This window comes from Pocillopora verrucosa, chromosome 13 (genome assembly GCF_036669915.1).
Source record: "Pocillopora verrucosa isolate sample1 chromosome 13, ASM3666991v2, whole genome shotgun sequence".
NCBI classification, from domain to species: Eukaryota; Metazoa; Cnidaria; class Anthozoa; order Scleractinia; family Pocilloporidae; genus Pocillopora; species Pocillopora verrucosa.
The window spans coordinates 3,671,640-3,695,417 of NC_089324.1; the positions used below are offsets into that span (position 1 = coordinate 3,671,640).

The following is a 23,778-nucleotide window of genomic DNA, read 5'->3' on the forward strand; positions in this document are numbered from 1 at the left end:
ACTCAAAAGCTTTTCTATTTGGTGATCATTTTTCCTATTCTCGTGACCTTAATGTGTGATTCAGGGGTGATATTGTAAAGAGAAATTAGATGCTAGAAATTCTTAGCGAGTCAAAGGGTTACGGATCGTTCGAAAATAACTCATTCGTACATTTTCTGTTTGTCTCTTGCACATCAAATCACCATGCATTAGAAAATATAATTTATCATGTTCCACTCGTCCTAGTTCTGTGTATTTTAGCATCTTAAAGTGTTTTTACCCATTTTTTGTTCTCTATATTTTTGTCTTCTGTCACTTTCGAAATGTTTCTTTTTTCGTGCCTTTTTCACGTAGAAACAAGAGGAACTGGAGAAGCTGATGCGACTTTCACAGGAGGAGAAGATGAAATCACTGGCTGATTTACACGCTAAGTAAGAGAGGAACCATCCTCTGATTCTCAAGGATTCCAAACTTAAAAATGGTAGAAAAACCCCAAATTTAATGGTATAGAATGGTGTGTTTAAAAACGTATTTTACCAAGGGCACATTATAGGATTTTTTTCCAAAACTCAAACCTCAGGACTGCGACTGTCTTCCACTTGATACTTGTGGTGAAAGGATGAACCAGGATGGCTATGGTTATTTGATGGTTCTGCCTCGTCTAGCAATTTTGTTGCAAGACAGTTACGCTATGATCTTAGTGTGTGCCTGTGTTTGTGATTATTGCTGAATTATTCATTGTTTTCAGGCAAATGAATGAATTAAGAAAGAGCCAAGACAATCAGAACAGGGAGGAACTTAAAGTGTTGGCGCGACAACATTCTAACAAAGATGAACTGCAAAGGTTTGCCATGTTTGTCTTGTTAATGTATCCTTGATAACAACCTTATGGCAACAGAAACGACAAAGGAGTATTCTCGCTGTCATGTCTTCCCGCAGGTCTTTTTTGCTTGACAGTGTTTTCATTTTTTTTTTTACTCCTGCCTGTCTTTCCCTCCTTGTCTCCCTGTTCTTTCCTTTCTCCTCACTCCCTTTTTCCTTTATTCTTTTTTTTTTCTCCGTCTTTTTCTACAGCAGTTAAATAGTCACGAATGGAGAATGGGACTCGCTTACGAGCTAGTGTCATGCGAGCTCTCGAGTCACACCTTGTTCGGTGTATCTGTTGTTTGGCTTCTGCGTCTTTCATTTTTTTTGTAGTCCTTTACCAAAACTGCGCCGTTCAGGGATCAGAAAGTCATCTTGTTTTTACTTTCGGTTTAGATGTAACTGAGCGATTTGAAAGTTTGAGCCAATCTCTACTTTCTTCCCACGAGTCTCATGGCTCACTTTTGCTTTCCAGGAGAAAACGGGAGGAAAACAAGAAACACATTGAACAGTCCGTCAAAGAGCGACAAAAGGTTTGTGTTTCGTTGGGTTTGATTTGTCTCTCGAAAGGATGAATCATCTGAGGTCCAGTTCAGATAAAATGTACGTTTTCTCCAGACAAATATCACTTGGTACCAAGAGAAAATAATCTCTTTTACGCATGTTGCCTTTCGCTATGAAAGATGAAAGACATCCATCCCCTTTCAACGAGTATAAGTCGCCTGTGAGTAACACTGATGTATTGGCGAACAGCGAGGAAATTTTTTCTTTGTGATTAAAATGGCTTCGGTAATAAAATTTACATCAGGAAACCACCGCCCCCAAGCTAAAAATAACTTCAGTGAAATTGACATATCCGGCCAACGCCCTAGTTTTTTCTCCCTGTCCCACCTTTCTTTTCTTTTCGGCACAGATTACTTGCGTAGGGATTGGTTGGTTGATTGATAGAAGATCAGACTAAGTGACCAATTGATTGATGGATAGATGATTGACAGCTTGGCTGATTGATTGACATTTATACCTTTTTTATGTTTCATATTTGTTGATTTAGATGACAGAGTTCCACAAGAAAGAAAGCGAAGAGTTGGAGAAAGAACACGATAAACTATACGAAACTCTCGATGAGGATAGAAAAAAGGTACGTTGGATTTCCCTTCGTCAACGTAGTGTCCTCTGTACAACTCAAAGCGTTCAGTGATACCGTCATATTTTGAAAAATTTACACGATTACAAGTTTTGACAGATTCTGATCGTGCTTTCTTTCTTAGAGTTCACAAGACCTTCGGACTCTGCACGAAACGAAAGTGAGACAACTGAGCGTCTGTGACCTGGAAATCACATATGCTTCCCTTTATGGTGACAAGGTAACCAAGCTGTAATTTTGGACGCCAGGTTACCAAGGTTTTTTGGTGGCAAGGTTATCAAGCCGTACAACGGGGAAAAAAGGCCTCACCCGTGGTGGTCAAATCATGCAATTAGTTAATCCTATAGCAGGGATAATTTTTATCAGTGGAAGATCCAGGGCAGGACTGGCCCAGATAGATTAACTGAGGGAGGGGTACTTCTACTTTCTGTTAGAAATGTTGGGGTATCTGAATTGTTGTGTCTTGTCTAAGAAGTTAAAAATTACATTTGAGCCAACAAAGGCCCGCGTAGATGTTTATACACTAAGGAGTAAGTAATTTAATTAAGGTTATCAATTTATTGTTACTCAGTGTTTAATTAGGTATTGTTGGGATTTGGTATTATTCCGATGGACCCATAATTTATTTAAATGGGATAATATTTATTGTTAGGTGCCCTTCTGGGTAATGAAGTAAGGTAATGAATTTAAAAGGGTGATGTGTAAGGGCGTTTACTTGCGCTTCGTAGCCTACGAAATCTTCTGGTGTCTTTGGTGGTAGAACAGCTGGGTTTTTTTCCAGAAAAGGTGCCGAACATCTCAGCTTTTTCCTCACCATGATACACTTATGTATAAAAGCTTGTGATGTTATGCAGTCCTAGTTTTTTTTTTCTAGCCACAGAGTGACGCAGAGTGTGTGTGGGTTTTTTTTTTTTTTTTCTTTTCTCGCTGTCTTGTGGCAATTTCTTGTTTCTCTATGATTTTACGCAAGCATGTTTTTTTCTCGCCATCTTTAGACTGTTTCCTTTTCCCAAAGTCGTATCGCCAATTTATAACCAATTTATCACCGATTTAACATTTTATCAGGTTTGGCTCCTAATTTCACGCATGCGTGACCGATCATTTTTTCTACCTTCATGTCACACATCCAAAAATATTGTTTTTGCCATAATGCCATGCTCAATTGCTGTTTCTTCTCATTTAGTTCATCGCGAGGCGTTCAACAACTTTTTCCTTCGTGTTTTCCCTCCTTTATTTGAAGAGGATATCTCAAATGAAGCTACATAATGCTGTACGAACAGTGCATATTTATTGACTTGATCGTTTTAGGGGGTTGGGGGGCGCTATTTATTGTTGGACAATGAACGTTATTGATATTGTCGTATTTTGTTAAATATGCAGAATTTAAGGACATTTTCAACGTATTTATAATGCGGTATTTCCGCGCTCAAAATGATTTCACTGTGGAAAGCTCTTGAAAAGAATGAATTCGTTTGCCATATATTTGAATTTGGCACAATTTACAGTTTCTCGTCACAGGATGCCTAAGCTAATTCATAAAGCTTTGGTACCCTGTATCTGCAATTAATAAGTGTGTTTATTAGCTTTCACAGTATAAGTACAGATTGTAAATAGCAAAAAACGGTGAAATGACGTTTGCAATTGCCTCTGTTCCAGTTGGGTTCAGAAGTGCCATAGGATATTTTATAATCGGGTGCAGTTATGATTTACATTTAGCTAAATTTGTTCACAGCATTGAAATTGTTATTGTTAAGCTTTGGAGTTTAATGTTAGTGGCGCACAGGATTATGGGAAAGTTCTGGATATGGGGAGGGAGGGGAGGGTGGCTGTCATTTTTACTGGGTGGGTGTTGTTTCTACTCCCGTAAGTTAGCTAAAAGTGAGTAGTAATCAATAACCAGGTATGATTCTCGCCGGCAGCATAACAAGTGAAACAAACGAAGTCAAGAAGAGACTTATCTTTTTCCCCGTTTCGTTTAGGTAATAACGTCATTTCATAAGGCGTACGTTTCAGCTTCGCAGGTTAATTTTGTACCCAGTTTTCTCTCTCTTCTTTCCTCGTGGGAGGAAGAGAGAGGACACTGGAAACGAAAATGCTCGCTCTTGTTATGCCGTTTATCTTAATCAGGCACAAGCATGATATTGTATTTGATACGAGAGTGTGTATTTTCCACTTTTAGTTAATTCTGTGGTCACGTGCTGATTCTGTGCTCGCATCGCAAAAGGCTCGTCCTCTGATGCTTAAGGATTCGTTGTGAGCTCTAGAAGGTTCTCCGTGTTTTGTCACGACCAGGGGTGTTGCGTGACAACAAATTTTTGTGACACAGTTTGCCATTTCATTTATTAAGTGATTAATAGCTATTGATGCCGGATATTTGCGGACTTCGATATCGTCAGCAAATCTTAGTGCTTTCCAGTTGTCGTTGGCGTCTCAAGGACGAGTGTCTCCACGTATTGCCGCTAGAATCTGGTGTTTTTGTCGCAGTTTACCGTATTAAAGATATAATTTTAAAGCGTTATGGGTGGAGAAATTAAACAATTATTTACAGCACCCTGAGGCCCATTGTTTTATTTTCAATCGAAGTGCAGCTGCACTGTTTATTTCATTCAATCCATGGGTCTATTTCAATTTTGTATGAAGTTCGAATAAAATTATCTATTCATCTCAGTTTGACTGATGCCTTGTCTAGCAGTCTGCTCGCTGTATTCTCCACATTTGCGTCTTTTTGTTTTCATCAACCCTTTGACTTTTTATCTCTCTCTCTAGCTGCTACACATTTCCAATTAGTTATGGGAATTTGGTGTTAGATCAAAATAACTTTACCTGATACGTTTGAGTATTCTTGTTTCCTGTTTGGAGGATAATAAATAGCTATTATAGGAAGAGGTTACGTTTTGATGTCACTTATGGGAGGTTAATGGTTAATCAGTCACGGAGGAAAAACAGTTTCCGCTTCGTATTCTAATTTTTTTGCTATTAAAAAAAAGTTATTAATGAATAGATATAACTTTAGGCCCCGTCCACACGTATCCGGATAAATTTGAAAACGGATAAACATTTATACGGTTACGGGTTCTGTCCACACGTAAACGGCGTTTTCACACACCGAAAACGGATCAATTTGAAAACGCTGGCTAAGCGTCTCCGTGTAGACGCCTTATCCGGATAAATTTGAAAACGATTTGAAAACGATGACGTAACAATTCAAACCTAGTCCAACGCGTACACTCGGCCGATCGACCATTAATGAAACATGGCGAATAAACAAGCTCTAGTTTCGGTACTAATTTGAATTAGACATCTTACCAAACTCCTTTTTGACCACGAGGAGCAAACGAACCCTGTTGATAAGTTTGAGAAGCCCAAGAGCACAGCCAAGAGGATTCAGGCTCAGGATACGCGGGACTGCGGGCACATGTTTTGCTCTAAAGAGCATGCTCAGTAGGCGACGTCATCGTTTTCAAATCGTTTTTGCGTTTACGTGTGGACACCAAAAACGATTCACAAACGGCAACGTGTGGACGCGGATAAATTTGAAAACGGATAAATATTTATCATTTATTTATTTACCGACCTTGACAAAAAAAAAAATCCTTGAATGTCGCGGACTGATTTCTTTTGCCAATATCTTTCCTTTCCTTACAAGTAACAAACCTGGTTTCCTCGTTGTCACTGATCATTATATCCATAGGAAATGACAGCAGGGAACAGTCAGGCTGATAAACACTCGCTTTCATGGCTGGAGTGGTCATGTCTTGCCACACTAAGTCCAATCCCTAGTCTAACAGATCACGGTACTGCTCGCCCCACCATTTCTGTGCATCCAGATGACCGCGTCCATAGTTCACGTTACCGATGTATTCATCATGAGTGCCACTGCCATCTTCCCGTGTGTTCATCACAAAGATGCTGCTGGCTTTTCCAGTGTCCAGGGCTTTGTACGGACTGTATTCGCCATTTTCATCTGTGTTGCAGCTCACGATAGGCGTAATGTTGGTGCTGCATTTGTACCCCCAATCGTGCAAGGCATCAAACATCTCTTTAGGATCAGAAAACTTCTTTTTGCTGTGCGTGAAAGTGCGTCATCTCTTAAACTATTATTTTTATAGCATTCCCGTGCAAACAACTTTTTATGAACAGATTTATCCCTAAGTTACCTTATTAGCCTTGTTTAAATGTTGTTCCAGTCGATCAATCAAGCCCAAATGCCTATTTGAAGGACTTTTTGATCTTACTCTATGTAAATACATACATACATACATACATACATACATACATACATACAAACAAAGATAAAAACATACATCCTTTATTTGGTAAAGCTGGTTGGTAGAAGATGGCAGCGAATGCTGATGTGAATCTGCTCTAATTACGATATAAAACTAAGTGAATAAAAAGAAATAGGAAAGAATACGGAAAAAATTATATATATATTTCACATACAAAGTAAACCTGGAAAGTAATGCGAGCCAGTAATTTCTTATAAAAATCCGATAAAGGGTTCCATTTTGCCTTGTGTAGTACTTGGGTTGTACATCAGTCTCTCAGCAAGGATGTGAAAGTCCTCAAGTTCAGAGAGCAAATTTGATGATTCCCGAAGAGAAATATAATAGAGAGTACTAAGTAAAATAGCTTTGAAGTAGATAAATCCCAGAGTTGATCGGTCGCAGGTATTTCACACATCATATCTTTTGCGTAGGTGTGAAAGTTATTAGTACCGAGTTCCTCGTGCTCATCAAGGTTCCAGACGATCTCAATATCGGTGGCTGTGTTCTGGAAAACGGCTGGTGTCAGCTTACAGCACAAGCGCCAACTTACCCGAAGGAAGTTCCGTTATACAAGTCCCTACAGTTTGATGTTGGGTCCGTTACATTTGATCCATACTCGGTAACTGGGACCATAAAGACAGACTCAACTGGTAGCACTGTGAAGAAGTTTAACATTAAAGTGATACTGAAGTCTATTTAAGGCATTTCAAGTAAGTGTTCCAATAGCAGGCATAGCAGATGTGGATAGTTCAGAGAATATAAATTATTCTATTGAAACATCCCGTGGCATAATTTCTAACATTCAAATCACAACTTTAAGATGCCTGAGTAACTGCCAGCGTACAGAGGTAAATAAGATAAGTGAACGATTGTATTTGCGTTTTTAGGTCCACACCCAGATATATGGCACAGGAAGAATGCAGAAATTTCGCTCCAATGACTTCAAAAGCATTTATGAAGATGTGCATATGGCACCTGGATTTACCCATAATCGTTTTGCTGGCGTCAAGGACAACGGCTACGGTTGGCATCAGTACTACTCCGATACCGATTGCATCTGGATGGCCATCGAATACCGTCCGGCATTATTCGCTTCATACTCGGCAATCTTCGGCAAATATCGGGCCGGTTACTTCAAGGAAGCAGTCCGAAAAACGAATCTGGTGACGAGTTACATGAGTTTACTTGTATTTTTCTTCTCACATTTGCAAACATGATAAATCCAATATGATCAACCGTAATTATCCAATAAGGATAGGTACGTGTAAGCTATGGAGACGCAAGATATGAAGGATTTAGTACCTTTTTACTCCCTGTTTATAAGCTACACGTAGAGCGATTTCGTAAAAAGGTAAATATTTATTCAAAACCTCTCTTGCATGTTGGAAATTGTTACAGAACCCAAGACTCGGCCAATTTTGACACATACCCATTTAAGAATGACTGTGCGTATGGAGAGTGTCACCCTATGATTTAGCATCAAATCCCCAATTTATTTCCCAAGAAACAACAAACTCATTCCTAAAAGGTAAATATTCCGCGACCTCCCAATCCAATTATGATTGAAATTCTCCTATTTTTATATTGTGACTGATCTTTTTCAGCTGCATTGTATTCACCCACCAAGAGGAAGATCCAATACTATTCAGTCTGAGTGTGAGTCTTAGTCATCGCGCCCGTTTGTAACATGACACTAGAATGAAAGAAAACCTTTGTCAACATACATCTTTTGACAAATAATAGCAAACTTTAATTACAAAATTGACAATAGTAAAGATAGTTTAAAACAATGCAAAAATTAAGTGTGCCTGCTGTTAATAAATAAAACTTTAATTATTATTTGCTTAGACGACTTTTAAATATAAGCAATTACATCATTGATAAATATTACTTTCTTAAATATTTTGCTGATTTAATCACATAAAAGTATATAAATATTTCCTTAAAACCCCTAAAAAAATTAACATATGGATTCTCATATTCCACTTGATCCTCTCTGCATCTTCGTACTTTGGTTTTCTTCCTGCAGCCCTCTGATTGGATTCATTATTGCCGCCCCTTGAGCCTGCGTTAGCAGCGGTTTTGTGTGCGCTATGAAGCACAAAAAACCATCCGCTACGCAGGCTACTAATACGTGGGGAGAGTCGTAGTGAAATTAAAATGTTTCGCCAAAATAAACAACGTAATTACCTTCCCAACGCTCAGGACAGTGCGCTCTAACCTTGTGGACAACTGCATTCCGGATAGTGCTTCACTTTTCTTGCGTATGCCAACGACGGATGCATTTACGCATTTAGGCGTTATTGCGTTGTCGTATTTATCAAGTGTATGAATAAAAGGTGTATGTTTCCTAAGAAACTGTGGTGTTGCGTCGGTGTGAGAGTATAACAGGGTAATTTGGTATTATTAACTGAGTTGATAACGTAAATCAGTCACCGTAAAGTGTTTAAAACCTGACGTTTCGAGCGTTAGCCCTTCGTCAGAGCGATGGACAATTTAACTAGCGTAGTAGCACAGTGCACATTTTCGGTTTTTATTCATTCGATACCTTTAGCAGCCATTGCTTTTTCTCAAATAACAGGGCACCCAGCATTTCCACTTATAAGGAAACGGTAATCCAAGCGTTCTGAACGTATACGGGTATCTAAAGGCCAGTAATTTATCCGGTGAGTTGGGAAGTGCGACGTTCACTTCCTGGAAATAGAACTTTTTGAATGGTACCACCCACGACATGGGAGAAGTTTCCAACGTATGATGGTATTTCAGAATGAGATTGTCCTTTGTTATAATCAATATATCATTGATGTTTGAATGCGATTAAAAATTCTTGACAATCGGGTGAAAAATTACTCGCTTTAAAAAGGCCCTTTTTTGACCTCTTGCGACATCGAAAATTTCAAAAGTTGAATACCCTGGTCCTCGTATCACACCGCATGCAGCAAAAAATCTTTTGTATTTTTAAACTGTGTGATATGTTAGGTGAATAACAGGGGTTCATTCAGGGGTTCGTCATAATTTATTTAAAAACACTCGTTAGACAGCTTTCTGAAATTGGTCAAAAGTACTCTTTCCTTCTTGGTTGATATTGCTCAAGTCCAGACCAGACCATTGAAAACTCCGCTTGATTTCTTCTAATAAGATGTTTGGCTGCAGAAAAATATAAAAACATCTTGCACTTATTAATTTTGTTCGCCGCGGTGACTTTAAACTTTCAAACTTTTTGTCAGTGATTTTGTTATATTAATACAATATCAAGCAGACAAGTGATGAGAATAAAGAAAAATTTCAATTAGGTATTATTAGTTTATCAAATACAAAATTCTCTAAACTAAAATAATAAGAATTGTATAACAGACAGTAAGAAGAATTACTACTGAGATATTGGGGGCCTGAAAGGATAAATGTATTATTTCCTACCCAGTTTTTAATAAATTTGTTTTATTTGAGTGTACACCATGTCACCGTCTTTTCATCCAGCGGATAGAAACAACAGAAAATATAAACATACTGTAATTTAATTGTTAGTGAGGAAAACTTCTTCAGTCTACTTCTCTCCGTATAATTCCTCTGGTACTGACAAGGAGAATTTGTTTAACAATCAAAGGTTGTTAAGTTGGTGATCAGTTGCTATATTCTCATTATCTTAAAGAATGACTTGGTAGTATTATTGTGAGGAGAAATTAAAAACTGGTCACTCAAGGGGTTCATTAGGGTTAAAAACACAAATATCTACATGAAAAACTATTAAATACCTATAAATTCCCTTGCCATGAAAACCTAGCAATCCCATCAGATTTCTGAAAGAATCGTCCAAACACATCGATCTGAGGCTCGGCACCTTCACCTGCTTCCTCTAGCTCGCCCCAGGCTTGTCACCGCTCACTCGAAAAGGACCCGGAGGCTGAGAGAAGATCCTAACGAATTACTGCAAGACAATTAACATGAGACCAAACAAATTAATTTACTTCCTTGCTTCTTCTCCAGTTGTCCTTGGAGCGAGTTCATTCGTTTTCCTCACTTGGCGCATAAGCTTACAGGTTGTCCATTAATCCATATTTGACGGTGGAGATATTTCCATGTTCATGTTGGGTAGTTTCTCACAGTTTCCACGTCAAGTGAGTTGTAAGTGAAAAGGCGCTCGGTGCATACAATGGAATAACGCTCCACAAATAAAACAGTGTCCTGTGCTTGGTCTAATAGAAATCCTACGTAAATTGGCTGACGACAAGCGGACAAAATCAATAGGTATTTGATAATACTTAAAGGACCTTTTCCATTGGAGCTTATGTTTGTCCGTTCAGCAGGCCTGGGAAAGAGAGTGATTACGGAACCGACAGTCGAACAGACATAGACAATCACACTTTATTGGCCGCCTGATGTGACTGACGTATGACGTATGTTGAAAAAAACTCAAAGGACGAAAAGAGATGGTTAAAATTATTTTCAAAGCAGGGTACTGAAGGCTACAGATTGTGGTAAGTACTGTTTATGGAAACAACTGATTCGCTTCCATTATTTTGCCTTGACATAGACTAAGGAAATCGTTTTGGCTTGGAGTATCAGGTTTAAAAACTGCCTCAAACCTCGTTCAGTTATGAATGATGTGATAAATGACTTGGCAGAGGAGAATTCTGATATCTGCGATAGAAATTGAAAGAAATTCATAAACGGCAAAGTCAGTTAATGGTTTTTAACCCCCACCTAGACCTATCAAACATTGAGTAAATTCGACGAATTAACTGGTATTTTAACCGACACTGGACATGATGATTACTTTCAAGCTACCTTCTCTGAAGATTAAATTCCGACATCCTCTGAGTTAGCCGAAGGGCTATCTACTAACGCTCCAGCCTCGCGCAGAATTCCAACCGTAATGTGAAAAATATGAATTCCGAATGTCCATTACAAAAGCTTAAATGAAATTCATTTTGTTCCTTGCAATGAAGCGCCATCATACGTAAATATATTTCGGTTTTGAACGTCTAACTTTTTTACCGATGATGGATGTGAGCATGCAAACATGAAACAATTCACTTTTGTTGCAGGTAACATCCGGTCTTAGTATACATTGTTTTTCGAGAACCGTTGGCTTTTAACCCAAAATTACAAACAAGACTTGTTACAGTGCTGAATTGGAGCTTCTGTCTTGAAAAGGTAAGCTATTTGTACTCGAGCGATTAGCCAAATTATCAAAAGTTGAAAATTCTATTTCTCCTGATATTCTCCTGATATTCTCCTGATATTCTCGGGCCTTGTCATTTGTTGTGTTCTGTTAGCCAGTTCAATTTTCCCAGTTTGTCTCTGATTTGCGTGATTCGCGTGACAGTGTAACGAACACCCCAGTAGAACAGACGGCAAAGGTGTGTTCCTCTTTTATGGGCAATGTAAAAAGTCCATCTACAAAACAAGAGGCTTGAGTCCAAACTCCGTAGAAAATATGTATTAAACTTGTTAAATGAACCACAACATTTCAATTGCTAAAATAAAAATTTCAAAACCTCATAGAATTCCAAACAGACGGTTAGAGAAATTGCGCGAACGAAAGCTCAAAAGCAATTTACTAAACTCCGTTAAAACAAGCAATAAAAGTATGCGAAAAATGTCCACGTCAGTTTTCCAATGTCAAGGTTAGAGTTCTTTGACCTGATTTGCGAATTGTGAAATCACTTGCACCGCGCGTGAATACATAAATAATACAAGGCGGGTATAGGAAGATAATAAATTGCAATTTGCAACCAAAGAGATTTTCTACAAACAATCCGTGTGTAAGTTTTCACTAATTTCTCGTTTTTTTTCAACTGAGAAGAAACAGGGTCAAGATGGACAGCATAGAGGAAGCTTTATCAGCTATCTTCATAGGTTTAGTGGTCGCCGAGTTCCTCTGCAAAACTGGTCGAGTGTTGCAAGCCATCGAGGTGTACAGGGAATGTTTGATTATATTACACAGTCAGGTGCTGGCTATCGATGGTTCATTGGCAAACACTATGTTCCGTGCTATCTGCATGAAAATAATCCTTGCTTACGTTTATATAAAGGATTACAGAAGTACAGAAAAATACCTTGGGAAACTCTTCCTATACCTAGACTCTAATGACACCTCTGAAAAAGGATGGTTACATTTATTCCTGGCAGCAATACTTCGGGTACAAAGTAAGTTCATGGAGGCCTGGAAATTTTACGAATCAGCAGTCAACATCATGAAAACGATAGGAAACACAAAAGGCCAGGCACAATGTTATAGAAGCCTCGGAACAACGTTGCAATCGCTTGGTCAATATGACAAGGCCCGAGAATATCTGGAGAAAGCACTCGCTATCGATACAGGAATTGGCAACAGGGATGGAGAAGCAACAAGCTACGGAAACCTAGGAACTTTGTTCCACTCACTCAGTCAATATGACAAGGCCCGAGAATACCAGGAGAAAGCACTCGCTATCAGAATAGAAATTGGTGACAGGGATGGAGAAGCAACAAGCTACGGAAACCTAGGAACTTTGTTCCAATCACTCGGTCATTATGACAAGGCCCGAGAATATCAGGAGAAAGCACTCGCCATCAAAATCGAAATTGGCGACAGGGATAGAGAAGCAGCAAACTACGGAAACTTTGGAACTTTGTTCCGATCACTTGGTCATTATGACAAGGCCCGAGAATATCAGGAGAAAGCACTCGCTATCAGAATAGAAATTGGCGACAGGGAAGGAGTAGCAAAAAGCTATGGAAACCTAGGAACTTTGTTCCAATCACTTGGTCATTATGACAAGGCCCGAGAATATCAAGAGAAAGCACTTGCTATCAGAATAGAAATTGGCGACAGGGATAGAGAAGCAACAAGCCACGAAAACTTAGGAACTTTGTTCCAATCACTTGGTAATTTTGAAAAGGCCCGAGAATGTCAAGAGAAAGCACTCGCTATTAAAATAGAAATTGGCAACAGGGATGGAGAAGCAAAATGCTACGGAAACCTAGGAACTTTGTTCCAATGCCTTGGCCAGTATAGCGAAGCTGAAGAGTGTATGGAGAAAGCACTGCGTATACAAAAGAAAATTGGCGATAAAAGAGGAGAGGCAGTTAATTATGGAAACCTCACATGTTTGTTTCTCTCGCTCGGCAAGTATGCAAAGGCTGACGATTATCTAAAGAAGGCAATAGCAGTTAGAGAGGGTATCGGAGATAGAAGCGGAGAAGCAATAGACTACAGACATCTTGGTAAAATTTCGTGTACGCGTGGTGAATATGACAAGGCTCAAGAATATTACGAGAAAGCCCTTACAATTCACATGGAAATCGGTGAGAGGGAAGGAGTAGTAGTCAACTATATCGATTTAGGATTGTGTTTTACATCGCTTGGTAAAAATGACATAGCCGAAGAGTACTTTAAGCAGGCTCTCCTATTAAGTAGGGATATTGGACAACACTTGCACGAGTTTTACTCACTTTGTTATCTATCGGTGTTTAAGGTGTCACAATGTAATCTTGAAGAGGCTTCTTCGTATCTTTTTCAAGGCATCCAAAAGTTCGACACTTTGAGAGGTTTTCTTAAAGAAAACGATCAGTTTCAAATATCTCTTTTAGAAACGCACGGCACCTTTCCCTACATGTTCTTCAGTCGGTTGCTTTCTTCCACTGGTAAGCCGCAAGACGCCCTTTATGTCGAAGAGCTGAGAAGGGCAAGAGGCCTGGCCGACCTGATGACAGCTCGGTACTCTGTTCAAGAGCAGATCTCGAGCGATCCACAATCTTGGTGTGGCATTCAAGGGATCATCACAAAGGAAGCAGACTGTGCATGCCTGTACATTTCGGTTGGTCAAAATGGTATACGGTTTTGGATCATTAAAGCAACGGGAGCTATTCATTTTTCAGAAGAGGAAGTGAGCCTGGACAAAAACAAGGTGACCGGAATAGTCCCTGAGTTAGATGAGTATTTTAAACAAGCCTTCCGCACCCACGCCATTTTACCCGAACAGGATTGCGAAGATCGATCTTTAGATGACACCGAAATGATATCGCTTCACTACGACAACCGCTCAGTGCTGCGTGACTACGACACCGAAGATTTCAAAACAAGTCTTGACTTGTGTTACAAGATTATAATCGCTCCTGTGGCCAGTTTACTGAATAAGCCCGAGATCATAATTGTCCCAGATTCCTGTGTGTACCAAGTGCCATTTGCTGCCTTGGCTGACGAAAGAGGCAAGTATTTATCAGAGACATGCAGGATTCGGCTAGTTCCCTCTCTCACGACTCTCAAGCTTGTTCAAGACAGTCCTCCAGATTATCACAGTGAGACCAGGGCACTGATAGTGGGTGACCCTGTGGTTGGAAAGGTGATTTACAAGGGAAGGTGCAGAAATATGACACCATTGCCATGTGCGAGAAAGGAAGCAGAGATGATTGGGGGACTTCTTGGCGTAACACCTTTGATAGGAGTTTCCGCGACAAAGCATTCTGTACTCCAAGCGATAAATTCAGTGAGCCTGATACACATTGCTGCCCATGGTGATGCCGAAAGAGGGGAGATTGCTCTTTCTCCTGAGCACCCTACCCTACTCCCACCTTTCCCTCGAGAAGAAGATTATCTTTTGACGATGGAGGATATTTCAAAAACTCGATTGCGAGCTAAACTAGTGGTGCTTAGTTGTTGTCACAGTGCTCGTGGACAGATTAGAACCGAGGGAGTAATTGGACTTGCCCGAGCGTTCTTAGGATCCGGAGCTCGTTCAGTGTTGGCTGCACGATGGGCCCTGGTTGACACAGCCACAGAGCAGTTCATGACTTGTTTCTACAAACATTTGTTCCGCGGTGAAAGCGCCAGTGAATCTCTCCACAAGGCCAGGAATTGGATGAGAAATAACGGCTTTGACAAAGTTTCTCAATGGGCGCCATTTATGATCATGGGCGACAACGTGACATTTGATTTTGGAAATAGGCCGGTGCCTAGCGCACCTTAAGAGCCATGACTTTGATAAAACCTCTGTAGCAGAATGAACTAGATTTAGTAAAGCTCAAAACTATTTAATTACAAGCCTGTGAAAAGAGGACACCATCTGCGAAGGACAACTCGGATCGATACACAGAGGAAAGCATTTCTGTAAAATGCTTATCAGACATCTAAGTTTATTAATTTGAAATAAGACAGCGTGTGGCGTATCTCTTTATAAGATTTCCGAAGTTAAAAAAACTCCAATTTATTTTTTTAAGTCATTAGTTCAGTGAACAAGCCAAGCAAAGTGTGACAGCTTTTAGGTTTCGAACGCGGTAAGTTCTTCAAGGAAAGAAAATTTTTAATCCTTTTTCAAAGGTGATTAGTTGTTCAATTCAAGAGAATTTTACACATTTGTGTGACCTTGGAAAAGAAGTGTTTTCTGAGCTTAAATTTTTGGAAATTTCTTGCAAGGTTTTTGACCAAAATATTGTGGTGTAACATGCCAAAATAAATATATTTAAAGAAAAGAAAAAAAGGAGATACTCTTAATCGTATAGTAATGCAAACCATTGTAGTTTCATAGATACCCCAGTAATTTTATCAATTTAATCCTTTAACCCTAAAGAGTGATTAGCATCTAATTTCTCCTTACAGTGAGCTCTTGATTGTTAAGCAAAATCTCCTTGTCAGCACCCTAGGAAATGTATAGAAAACAGCATGGAGAATGTGTATACTGATCTTAGTGTGTAAAGGGTTAATTGATACCCCTATGCGTAGATACCGTTGTATCCTCAGACAGACTCTTGTATGCTTATAGATACTTTTGTATACTCATTATCCTTCACTTTCGCTCTGCCGCTACTATTTCGCTCTTGCCTGATGAAATAGATGACCCTCGTGTCAGCCATTTAGGATTCAAATCCCCTCTTTAAATCGCTCTCCCGGGCCTCTGAGAGGTTACACATTGGGTGCGTGAGCCAATCCTTCCAATAATTTTCGAATTGTCTTATTTCCGATTCAAGGAAACTGCCATGCGCATTTCCCGTCTAATGAAAGACAGTCCACGGACCTCCCTGGAGAAAAAAATTTTCTACTCAAAATAATCCAATTAACGGCGTTTGGAGGTCCACGAAACGTCTTCGCTAATGTTTGGAAATCGACTGATTTTTTTTTCCAAAATACCTTGACCCGGAGAAAGCTACTGCATAGGTAAACATTAAATATCAAGTAAATAATTTTTCTACGGCACAAATATTTTTTCCAATTTTTTACTTAAATAAATATGCAATACAGTGGCAATGACTCTGAGTCCATCTGTTTAGAGTTTGTAATACAAATATAGTTCTGAAAAATATTAAAATGGAATATTGAAGGGATAATGAGGATGAGCACTATCTCGAGGGACTTTCTTACCATCAACCTGAAAAGAAAGGTGAAAAAGAAAAAAAGGTTAACTCTTGAGCAAAGCCTCTAGCGTGCAATTTTCTCTTCCAGCCATATAGCCTGTTTGTTCTTTCAATCCTAGTAGTGATTAAGATACAGTATCAATATCTCATGGGGCAGACACATGATAAGAATAAAGAAAAATATCGGGCGAGAGAAATTCTTTCATTTGGGGCACTAGTTGTTATTTATTGCCGAGGGAGGGATGAAGCTTTTTTATTTATCTATTTATGTATATCCATACCGGATTCCGGTATATTATTTTAAGGGGGGGGGGGGTCAATAAGAATATTTCAGAGCCCTTGAGGAGGGGGGGGGGAATCAGTGGACACTAATAAGAATGCCATAGGGGTGGTATGAGCCAACAAACCATGCCACAGCCATTAAGGGAAGCTTCAGAGTAAAAGTATGGCCTAAGGTTTGGCATGGTGCAGGATGAGCCAACCAAGTTTAAGAATGCTTTGCTGTCTCTGAAGAACAGGCAAGGTCAGAGAGTGGGTGGGTGATTGAGTAAACAGAGAAAAAAGTGGGAGGGAGAGGTTGGAAAGAGAGGACAAGGAGGGGACAGTACCACTTACTTCTTTCATGGGAATAAGAACTCTCCAAGATTTGTTGATGGATTCAACAAGCCTCATGTCGTCATCAGAGAGTGTGAAATCAAAAACCTGCATATGTTTAGGGAATGTTATGTTGTTACCTTTTGCTCATAATTGCTAAAATATTGTTTGTTTCAATGAGTACCAAGCCAATTCGAAAAGATAAAAACCATCAGCGTGATTCAAACCAAAAGGTGAAGAAGAACCATGTGTGGGTGGCAATACATATCTTGATTGACAAATAAATTGTGTAGCATTCCTCCTCTACTTTTGCTAAATACATGTTAAATACATTTCATAATTCTTTAGATCAGTTTTGACATCTATTCACTTATTTACTGGTAATTACCCATGCAGGGTCATTTGTGATATTGACACTGTGGAAGCTGCTAACAAACAATAAACTGACACAGGTTTTGGTCTATGCTGATAATTCAAAAGAAGTGAATTATCATGCACACTCTGATTGGTCAATAAGCTACAGCCCTTTCACCCAATAAACCCATATAAAGCTGTTTCATGAAAGCAACAGATCATACTGTCTAAAAAGTTTTCCTGCAGGAGCAATAACTCCCTTACAGTGCAAGTATAACATTTAATAAGTTAGTAAATCATGAGCCACAGGTGTGCATTTATAAACTTTTCCCATATTGTCTTAAGATCTTGCCTGACCTCTCGCACTGCTGAACCAAAAGAAAGTGTGGCCTATTGATTGTGTAAACAATCCCACATAATCTTGATATATTGAAAGCTTACTTCAAAGTTGCTCTGAATGTGGGCAGGTGTGACACTTTTAGGTATAACAGAGACACCCCTCTGTATCTGAAAGTGAATACAGACTTGAGCAGGAGACTTTCCATATTCGTTGGCAATTACCTCTATCTTTGGGTCATGCAGTAGACTCCAGTCTTCCTGTTTAGCCTGTGGGCGCCCAGGGGATCCAAGTGGACTGTATGCTGTCACTGTGTTAATGACAAAATTATTGAATAAATTGATTGACCTTAATTCCAATCTACAAACAGAAAGTATGAGTAAAGAGAAACTGTCAATTGTAGTGAAGTGGTTTATAAGCAATAATTATACAGCCTATATAGCTAGCAACACATGCTCTCATTGGTCAACTTAAGGGTCATATAACATCCAACAATGAGACTTGTTTCCTATCACACATCTTGCAAACTCTAAGAAAACAGAGGTAACAGTGCACTGTAACCCACAAACCTTGGCCGACAACTGTTGTCACATGCATACAGAGCACAACAGCAGGTGGTATGACATTTATAACATTCTGGTATTTTGCATTCTAATGTGCAAATGTAATATATAAAGAAGTTTTAATCTGTTTTCTCATTGCTTCCTGTAATGTCTTAGATACTCTGCCTTAAGACACAAATGAGCTGTTTCCCTCAGGAAGAGTTGTTCAGGGTTGAATGTTTAAACACACCAACAATGTCTCTTTTCCTGCAATGTTCTATGAGCTGAGCTTGATTGAAGTAAGGATGACATTCGACCTGGAGAACAGCAGGTTTTATTCTGCTTTTAGATAGGATATCATCCACTTGTTTGCTGTTGAAATTTAATAAAGTAACCTAAAAAAAATGAAATAAATAAATAAAAAAACTGGCAAACTGATAAAGATGGAAACAACTTGCATGGTACTCAAGCTCCATCAAGGAAAACACATTGGCCTGATGCTTAGTGATCTAGGCAACTGGTCAAGAGATCTAAAATAGAGGGGGGGTTGGGTGAACCCTGTGATGTGCTGGTAGCTTTGTGAAACAGTGCCTCTTTCCACCCAGGAGTATAAATGGGTACCTACAGCCACCTATCAGGGAAACCTGATGAAATGCAGGGAAGTAGGGTGGTGTAAACCCTGTGATGTACTGGCAGCTTTGTGATACAGTACTTCTCTCCACCCAGGAGCATAAATTGGTACCTTCTGCCACCTATGAGGGAAACCTGATCAAATGCATGGGGATGGGGTGAGGTGAAACCTTTGTTGTGCTGGTAGCTTTAGGTTATAGAAATCAGGCTCTGCTAGCAAAATGAGGTCTCGTTCAGACACCATGCAGCTGCTATGACACACTTCATTCAGTGCTTAAGTTCAAGAAAAGCAAGGCTGAAGCACAGCATTTGAGTTAAACTTTTTAATTTAGTTAGGTAAAGAATTAAGTTCATGAGGCTCTGCTCCGTGACTGAGAGAGCTGCACAACTCTGACACAACAGCAATTCAAACATCATTCCTCTACCAAGCCAAACAAAATTAATAAATTATTTCCTAATTGCAATTAAGTTTGGCATGGCTGAAGTATGACGTCTGAACCGAGCTTTAGCCACTTACCCATTTTCAGAATTTTACCTTTGACCTTTACCCATTCACCTCACAAAAACTGAGATTAAGGCTTCAACAATAAGAGCCAATTTATTTCTGAAATCTCAGAGATTTGTATAATTACATCTGTTGGAAATCCCATTAAAGTAGTCTTTACCAATTGCTTTGAAAAGACCATCATCCACAAGTGTTTCCATTGCTTTCCAAGTATCACATGGATCATGGTATGCATAAATAATATTTCCATCATCATCCTTTGGAAAACTGACATCACCATCCTTAAAGGATACAGGCCAGTGTATAAGATACAAGTCAAGATAATTGAGTCCTAAGTGAGTTTGCTCTGCAGCAGAATGCACATCAGTAGGGTTGTGCTTTGTGTTCCATAACTTAGATGTGATGAACAAATCTTTCCTATTCACCTACAAAACAAGGAAAGAAATGAATCCCTTTCCTTTGTGAAGGAGATCCAATTCAGCTGAAGAAGTCTGGCTTCAAGATCTGGCTGCATTGTTGTGTTGCGTTCTAAGCCAAGTATTTCATCACTCACTGTATTTTTCTGAACCCAGAACTGACTGCACCAGCGAACAGTCAGGGAAGCAACAAGAAATGCTGAGGGTTTAATTAACCCTTGGTAGGCACAAGCACGTCCTTTTGCGGCGAAAGAAGCTATGTAAACATAATAGGCAAATCTAGACCGGATAAAAGCTCTGCAAAAACTTTTAACATTTTTTTTTGCGATATTTTGTAAGTTTGTCGCTTTCCCAGCCCGCTCTTTCGCTCGACTTTACTGACTGAGGGTCAGAGAGAATCAGAGAGAATCAGTCTATAACATTTCTGTACCGTTTTTCCGATACAAGACTTTAAAGCCTGTGCGACCTCTTTTTCATTGCCATAAACCGCTGCGCAGTCAATGTGTCTGTATCCAGCTTTTATCGCCATTTCTACGGCATAGGTGACCTTATCTGGTTTGCTTTTCCACGTCCCAAGACCAAGAGCGGGTAGCGAACCACCGTTGCTTAATTTGATGGTTTCCATGTGATTTTATGGCACAAACAAAAGCTCTCCCAGATGTTCTGCACATTAGTCAAGCAGCTTTGATAACGACCAAAGAACAGAATAGGACCTCATTAATGTCCTGTAAATCTCTCTAAGAGCTGTTTCTGTTTGGTATTATTCCCTAGGATAAGGATAAGAACCTCACTAATCGAGCTTCAGTTACAAAGTCGTTTTCCTCCAAGGCGTTCCAAGTATAGACGCGGAGAAACTAGTGATGAGAATCGCGAGCCTCTCCTACTGGGTGCTGCCGTCTATCCACATATCGGGGGGGGGGGGGGGGGGGTGATACAGAGGCCGAAATTTTTGCATAAGTACATTCATTTTTCAACAAAATAAAATTATCTGGCCGGTTTTTTCTCCTTTTCACTGAATCCTTCATCAGAATACACCCGTGTAGACCTTACAAACGAAGAGGAAATATGCACAAGAATACTCAATTGAAAAGAAGAGGCTTTTCAAAGGGGGATATATATAACGGCGTAATATGTGACTACCGCAGTCTATATACTGTAAGATTTTACGCCACTATCTCAGTCGGTAAATTAATTATAATAAATTAATATGTAATGTAAATTATATTACTGGCGTAAAATTTACATTATATGTATCGCCGACTGGAAGAAATTACGCCGTTAGTTACCGGCCGTAAAATCTTGCATATATACATCACCGACTGGAAAAAATTACGCCGTTAGTTACTGGCCGTAAAATCTTACATATATACATCACCGACTGGAAGAAATTACGCCGTTAGTTACTGGCCGTAAAATCTTACATATATACATCGTTAGTAAACGGCTTAAAATCTTACAGTATATACACTAACGCAGATAATGACATAAAATCGTACAGTCTATAGACTGTGTTAGTCGCATATTACGCCATTATCTAACGACCGTCAGGTGAGGAAGTTAGAAGTTTATGTGTCACTATTTTTAGCACTTTGATTTGATGTTATTGGTGGGTTATAGCACGCTGTCATTGGTGTATTTTGAACCTCATTATTTTTCTGAGTATTGGACGTTGTTCCCTTACAGGTTCACTTTGTTACTGATCGGCTATCACGCTCTTTCATAGTAGGCATCCACGCTTAAGGAATTTCAATTCTGTAATATGATTTAATTATATATCAATTTATTAGAATTAATCTACCGACTGAGATAGTGGCGTAAAATCTTACATCTTATATTCCCTTTCAATTCTGCTGTCTCTATTGGTGTTATTAGGATTAAATCTAATGTGGCTGGCTTCTCTAACCCTTCATGTGTTACAGGGAGAGCCATAATCAATACACTTAACTTGGTCCTAAACAGGAACATGTCCTGTTTCACAGATGTGTTCTGAAACCACCATATTCTGAATGCAAGCAAGCTGTAGCATGAAGGTGCAGTAGAAAGGGGTAACTACCCCTGAAACAATGAGGGTCACGTGTTCAATATTTTTCTTTTTTTCGCCTTTGCAGGAATTCAACTGCAATGGAACAGTTTTTTAAAACCCAAAATATGGGGAGGTGATACAGCTACAAGGTGACCAGCATCAGAATATCAGTGATTTTCTGAAACAGCTGAAACTGGCCAAACCAGACCAGATACACATGCATGGTTTCTAGAACTTACTCCTTAGCATTGGGGTTTGCATGTATATAAGTTTACTCTTATTACCAAGTATGATCTAGAAAACAACTATCAAAGTGAAGGCTGATTCAGATCTAACTAGGAACACTGTTTTGTGGTAAACTTTAGGGCTATGTCTACCTTAAAATCAAAACTTTTTTTAAGATTTATGTATATGCTATGTTGAGTTGATGGTTTCAGTTCTTTGGTGGCTTCTCTTACTTCATGTGTTCACGACAGCCATGGAAATAGTTTTAACACTAGCCAGTAACTTGGAAAACATAAGCAATAAAAAAAGAAACATTTCTGACTAGCATTGGTTTGTTTTTTTTTTTGTTAATGTGAACAATTGGTTGAGAATTATCATATCTCATGTCAGTGTAAACCTTCAACTCTCATACATTGTAAATGACCAAGACAAAACTTCTCCTAACCATATGAATACAATATCAAGCAGACAAGTGATGAGAATAAAGAAAAATTTCAATTAGGTATTATTAGTTGATCAAATACAAAATACTCTAAACTAACATCATAAGAATTGTATAACAGACTGTAAGGAGAATTACTACTGAGATATTGGGAATGAAAGGGTAAATGTATTATTTCCCTCCCAGTTTTTAATAAATTTGTTTTATTTGAGTGTACACTGGTTTATTAATCACTGGAAAGTTCGTAAAAACCGAAATACAATAAATTAAAATAGGCAATTATCATACAATAAACGCGAATCGAAATGTCCTAAACTCGAACAGTGTGATGCTATATCGAAGGCGTTCGTCGAGGGTCGAACACACAATTTATAGTACAGCGGTTAAATTTAAAATACGTCATGTAAGCTTTAGCACTTGTTCCCCACGAAAAATTCAAAAAAGGACTGTTCAAGATCGTTCTGAACAAAGGAGCTTTGAGGTCCTGCGACAGTTTCTTGATTTTGTTTGAGTATTTTGTGGTTGTCATAAAATAACCACTGAGATAGGATCTTTACCTGTAAGCTAAATGCGAGTACAAATTTTTTCTTATATCGGGCACATAAAATAGCATTACACCGTTAATGTTTTCGTCCAGTATCAATCATTAGGAGAAGAAGAAATATTACTAAATGCGTGATCGCGTAGTTTATAGCGATTCCCAAAATCCTAGATTCATGAAAACAAGCCATCAAACTATACTTCTCTGTTTTTGATTACTCACATGAAGCTCACAGATAAAGATATACAAAAACTAATAACAATGTTTTCAGTATGTTTGAGCTATTTACTAGGTTATCAATGCGCTAATAAGCCTAACAGTAACGTTTGAATTTTAGACGGTAATGTCGTCTCTTAAAAAGTAAATTATGAGAGAGATTCTCCTTGCAGCGTTGAGTCCGTTGAGAGAAGTTCAATGTTTTTTTACTTACGTAATACGAAAAATTTGTCAACACTGAAACATCAGATAATTCGTGAAATAACGAACGGGAATTTCAGGAATTGTACACACGCTACGTTTATGGGAAATTCTGAAGTAAATGGATGTAAATGACCTTCCCGATTTTGTTTCCTCAGTATGCGA

General features: G+C 38.9%; 2 protein-coding genes and 2 pseudogenes across 6 annotated transcripts in view; 3 read left to right on the forward strand and 1 right to left on the reverse strand.

The window, feature by feature from the left end:
* LOC131768347 (1-phosphatidylinositol 4,5-bisphosphate phosphodiesterase beta-1-like) overlaps nucleotides 1–4,654 on the forward strand; it is a 36,784-nt gene extending 32,130 nt beyond the window's left edge. For all 5 annotated transcript variants that reach the window (XM_059084076.2, XM_059084080.2, XM_059084077.2 and 2 more), the window contains 5 exons: nucleotides 334–410; nucleotides 728–823; nucleotides 1,319–1,376; nucleotides 1,895–1,981; nucleotides 2,112–4,654. In XM_059084076.2, coding sequence (XP_058940059.2) covers nucleotides 334–410; nucleotides 728–823; nucleotides 1,319–1,376; nucleotides 1,895–1,981; nucleotides 2,112–2,222 — 429 coding nt within the window. In that variant the 3' untranslated portion in view covers nucleotides 2,223–4,654. The remainder of the gene's footprint in view (nucleotides 1–333; nucleotides 411–727; nucleotides 824–1,318; nucleotides 1,377–1,894; nucleotides 1,982–2,111) is intronic.
* Nucleotides 4,655–5,814: 1,160 nt separating this feature from the next.
* Nucleotides 5,815–7,472, forward strand: LOC131768382 (uncharacterized; annotated as a pseudogene).
* Nucleotides 7,473–12,074: 4,602 nt separating this feature from the next.
* On the forward strand, nucleotides 12,075–15,215 carry LOC131768381 (tetratricopeptide repeat protein 28-like; annotated as a pseudogene).
* A 1,248-nt stretch (nucleotides 15,216–16,463) lies between these two features.
* On the reverse strand, nucleotides 16,464–20,831 carry LOC131768378 (aldo-keto reductase family 1 member A1-like). The gene is made up of 6 exons (XM_066160579.1): nucleotides 20,396–20,831; nucleotides 19,672–19,974; nucleotides 18,665–18,809; nucleotides 17,977–18,182; nucleotides 17,203–17,289; nucleotides 16,464–16,601 (listed from the first exon to the last, which is right to left on the reverse strand). The coding sequence occupies exons 1-6, from the start codon at nucleotides 20,588–20,590 to the stop codon at nucleotides 16,536–16,538; spliced, it is 1,002 nt and encodes a 333-aa protein (XP_066016676.1). The 5' UTR covers nucleotides 20,591–20,831; the 3' UTR covers nucleotides 16,464–16,535.
* Nucleotides 20,832–23,778: the final 2,947 nt, after the last annotated feature.

Bases quoted from the DNA above. Each gene is read 5' to 3' on its own strand.
- LOC131768378 (XM_066160579.1), bottom strand. From the start codon at position 20,590: ATGGAAACCATCAAATTAAGCAACGGTGGTTCGCTACCCGCTCTTGGT. The intron at 18,810-19,671 runs TATACAAATCTC...CATTTTTTTTAG, and splicing joins GGATTTCCAACAGATGTAAT to GTTACTTTATTAAATTTCAA. The intron at 18,183-18,664 runs GTGTGTTTAAAC...TCATTAACACAG, and splicing joins CAGGAAAAGAGACATTGTTG to TGACAGCATACAGTCCACTT.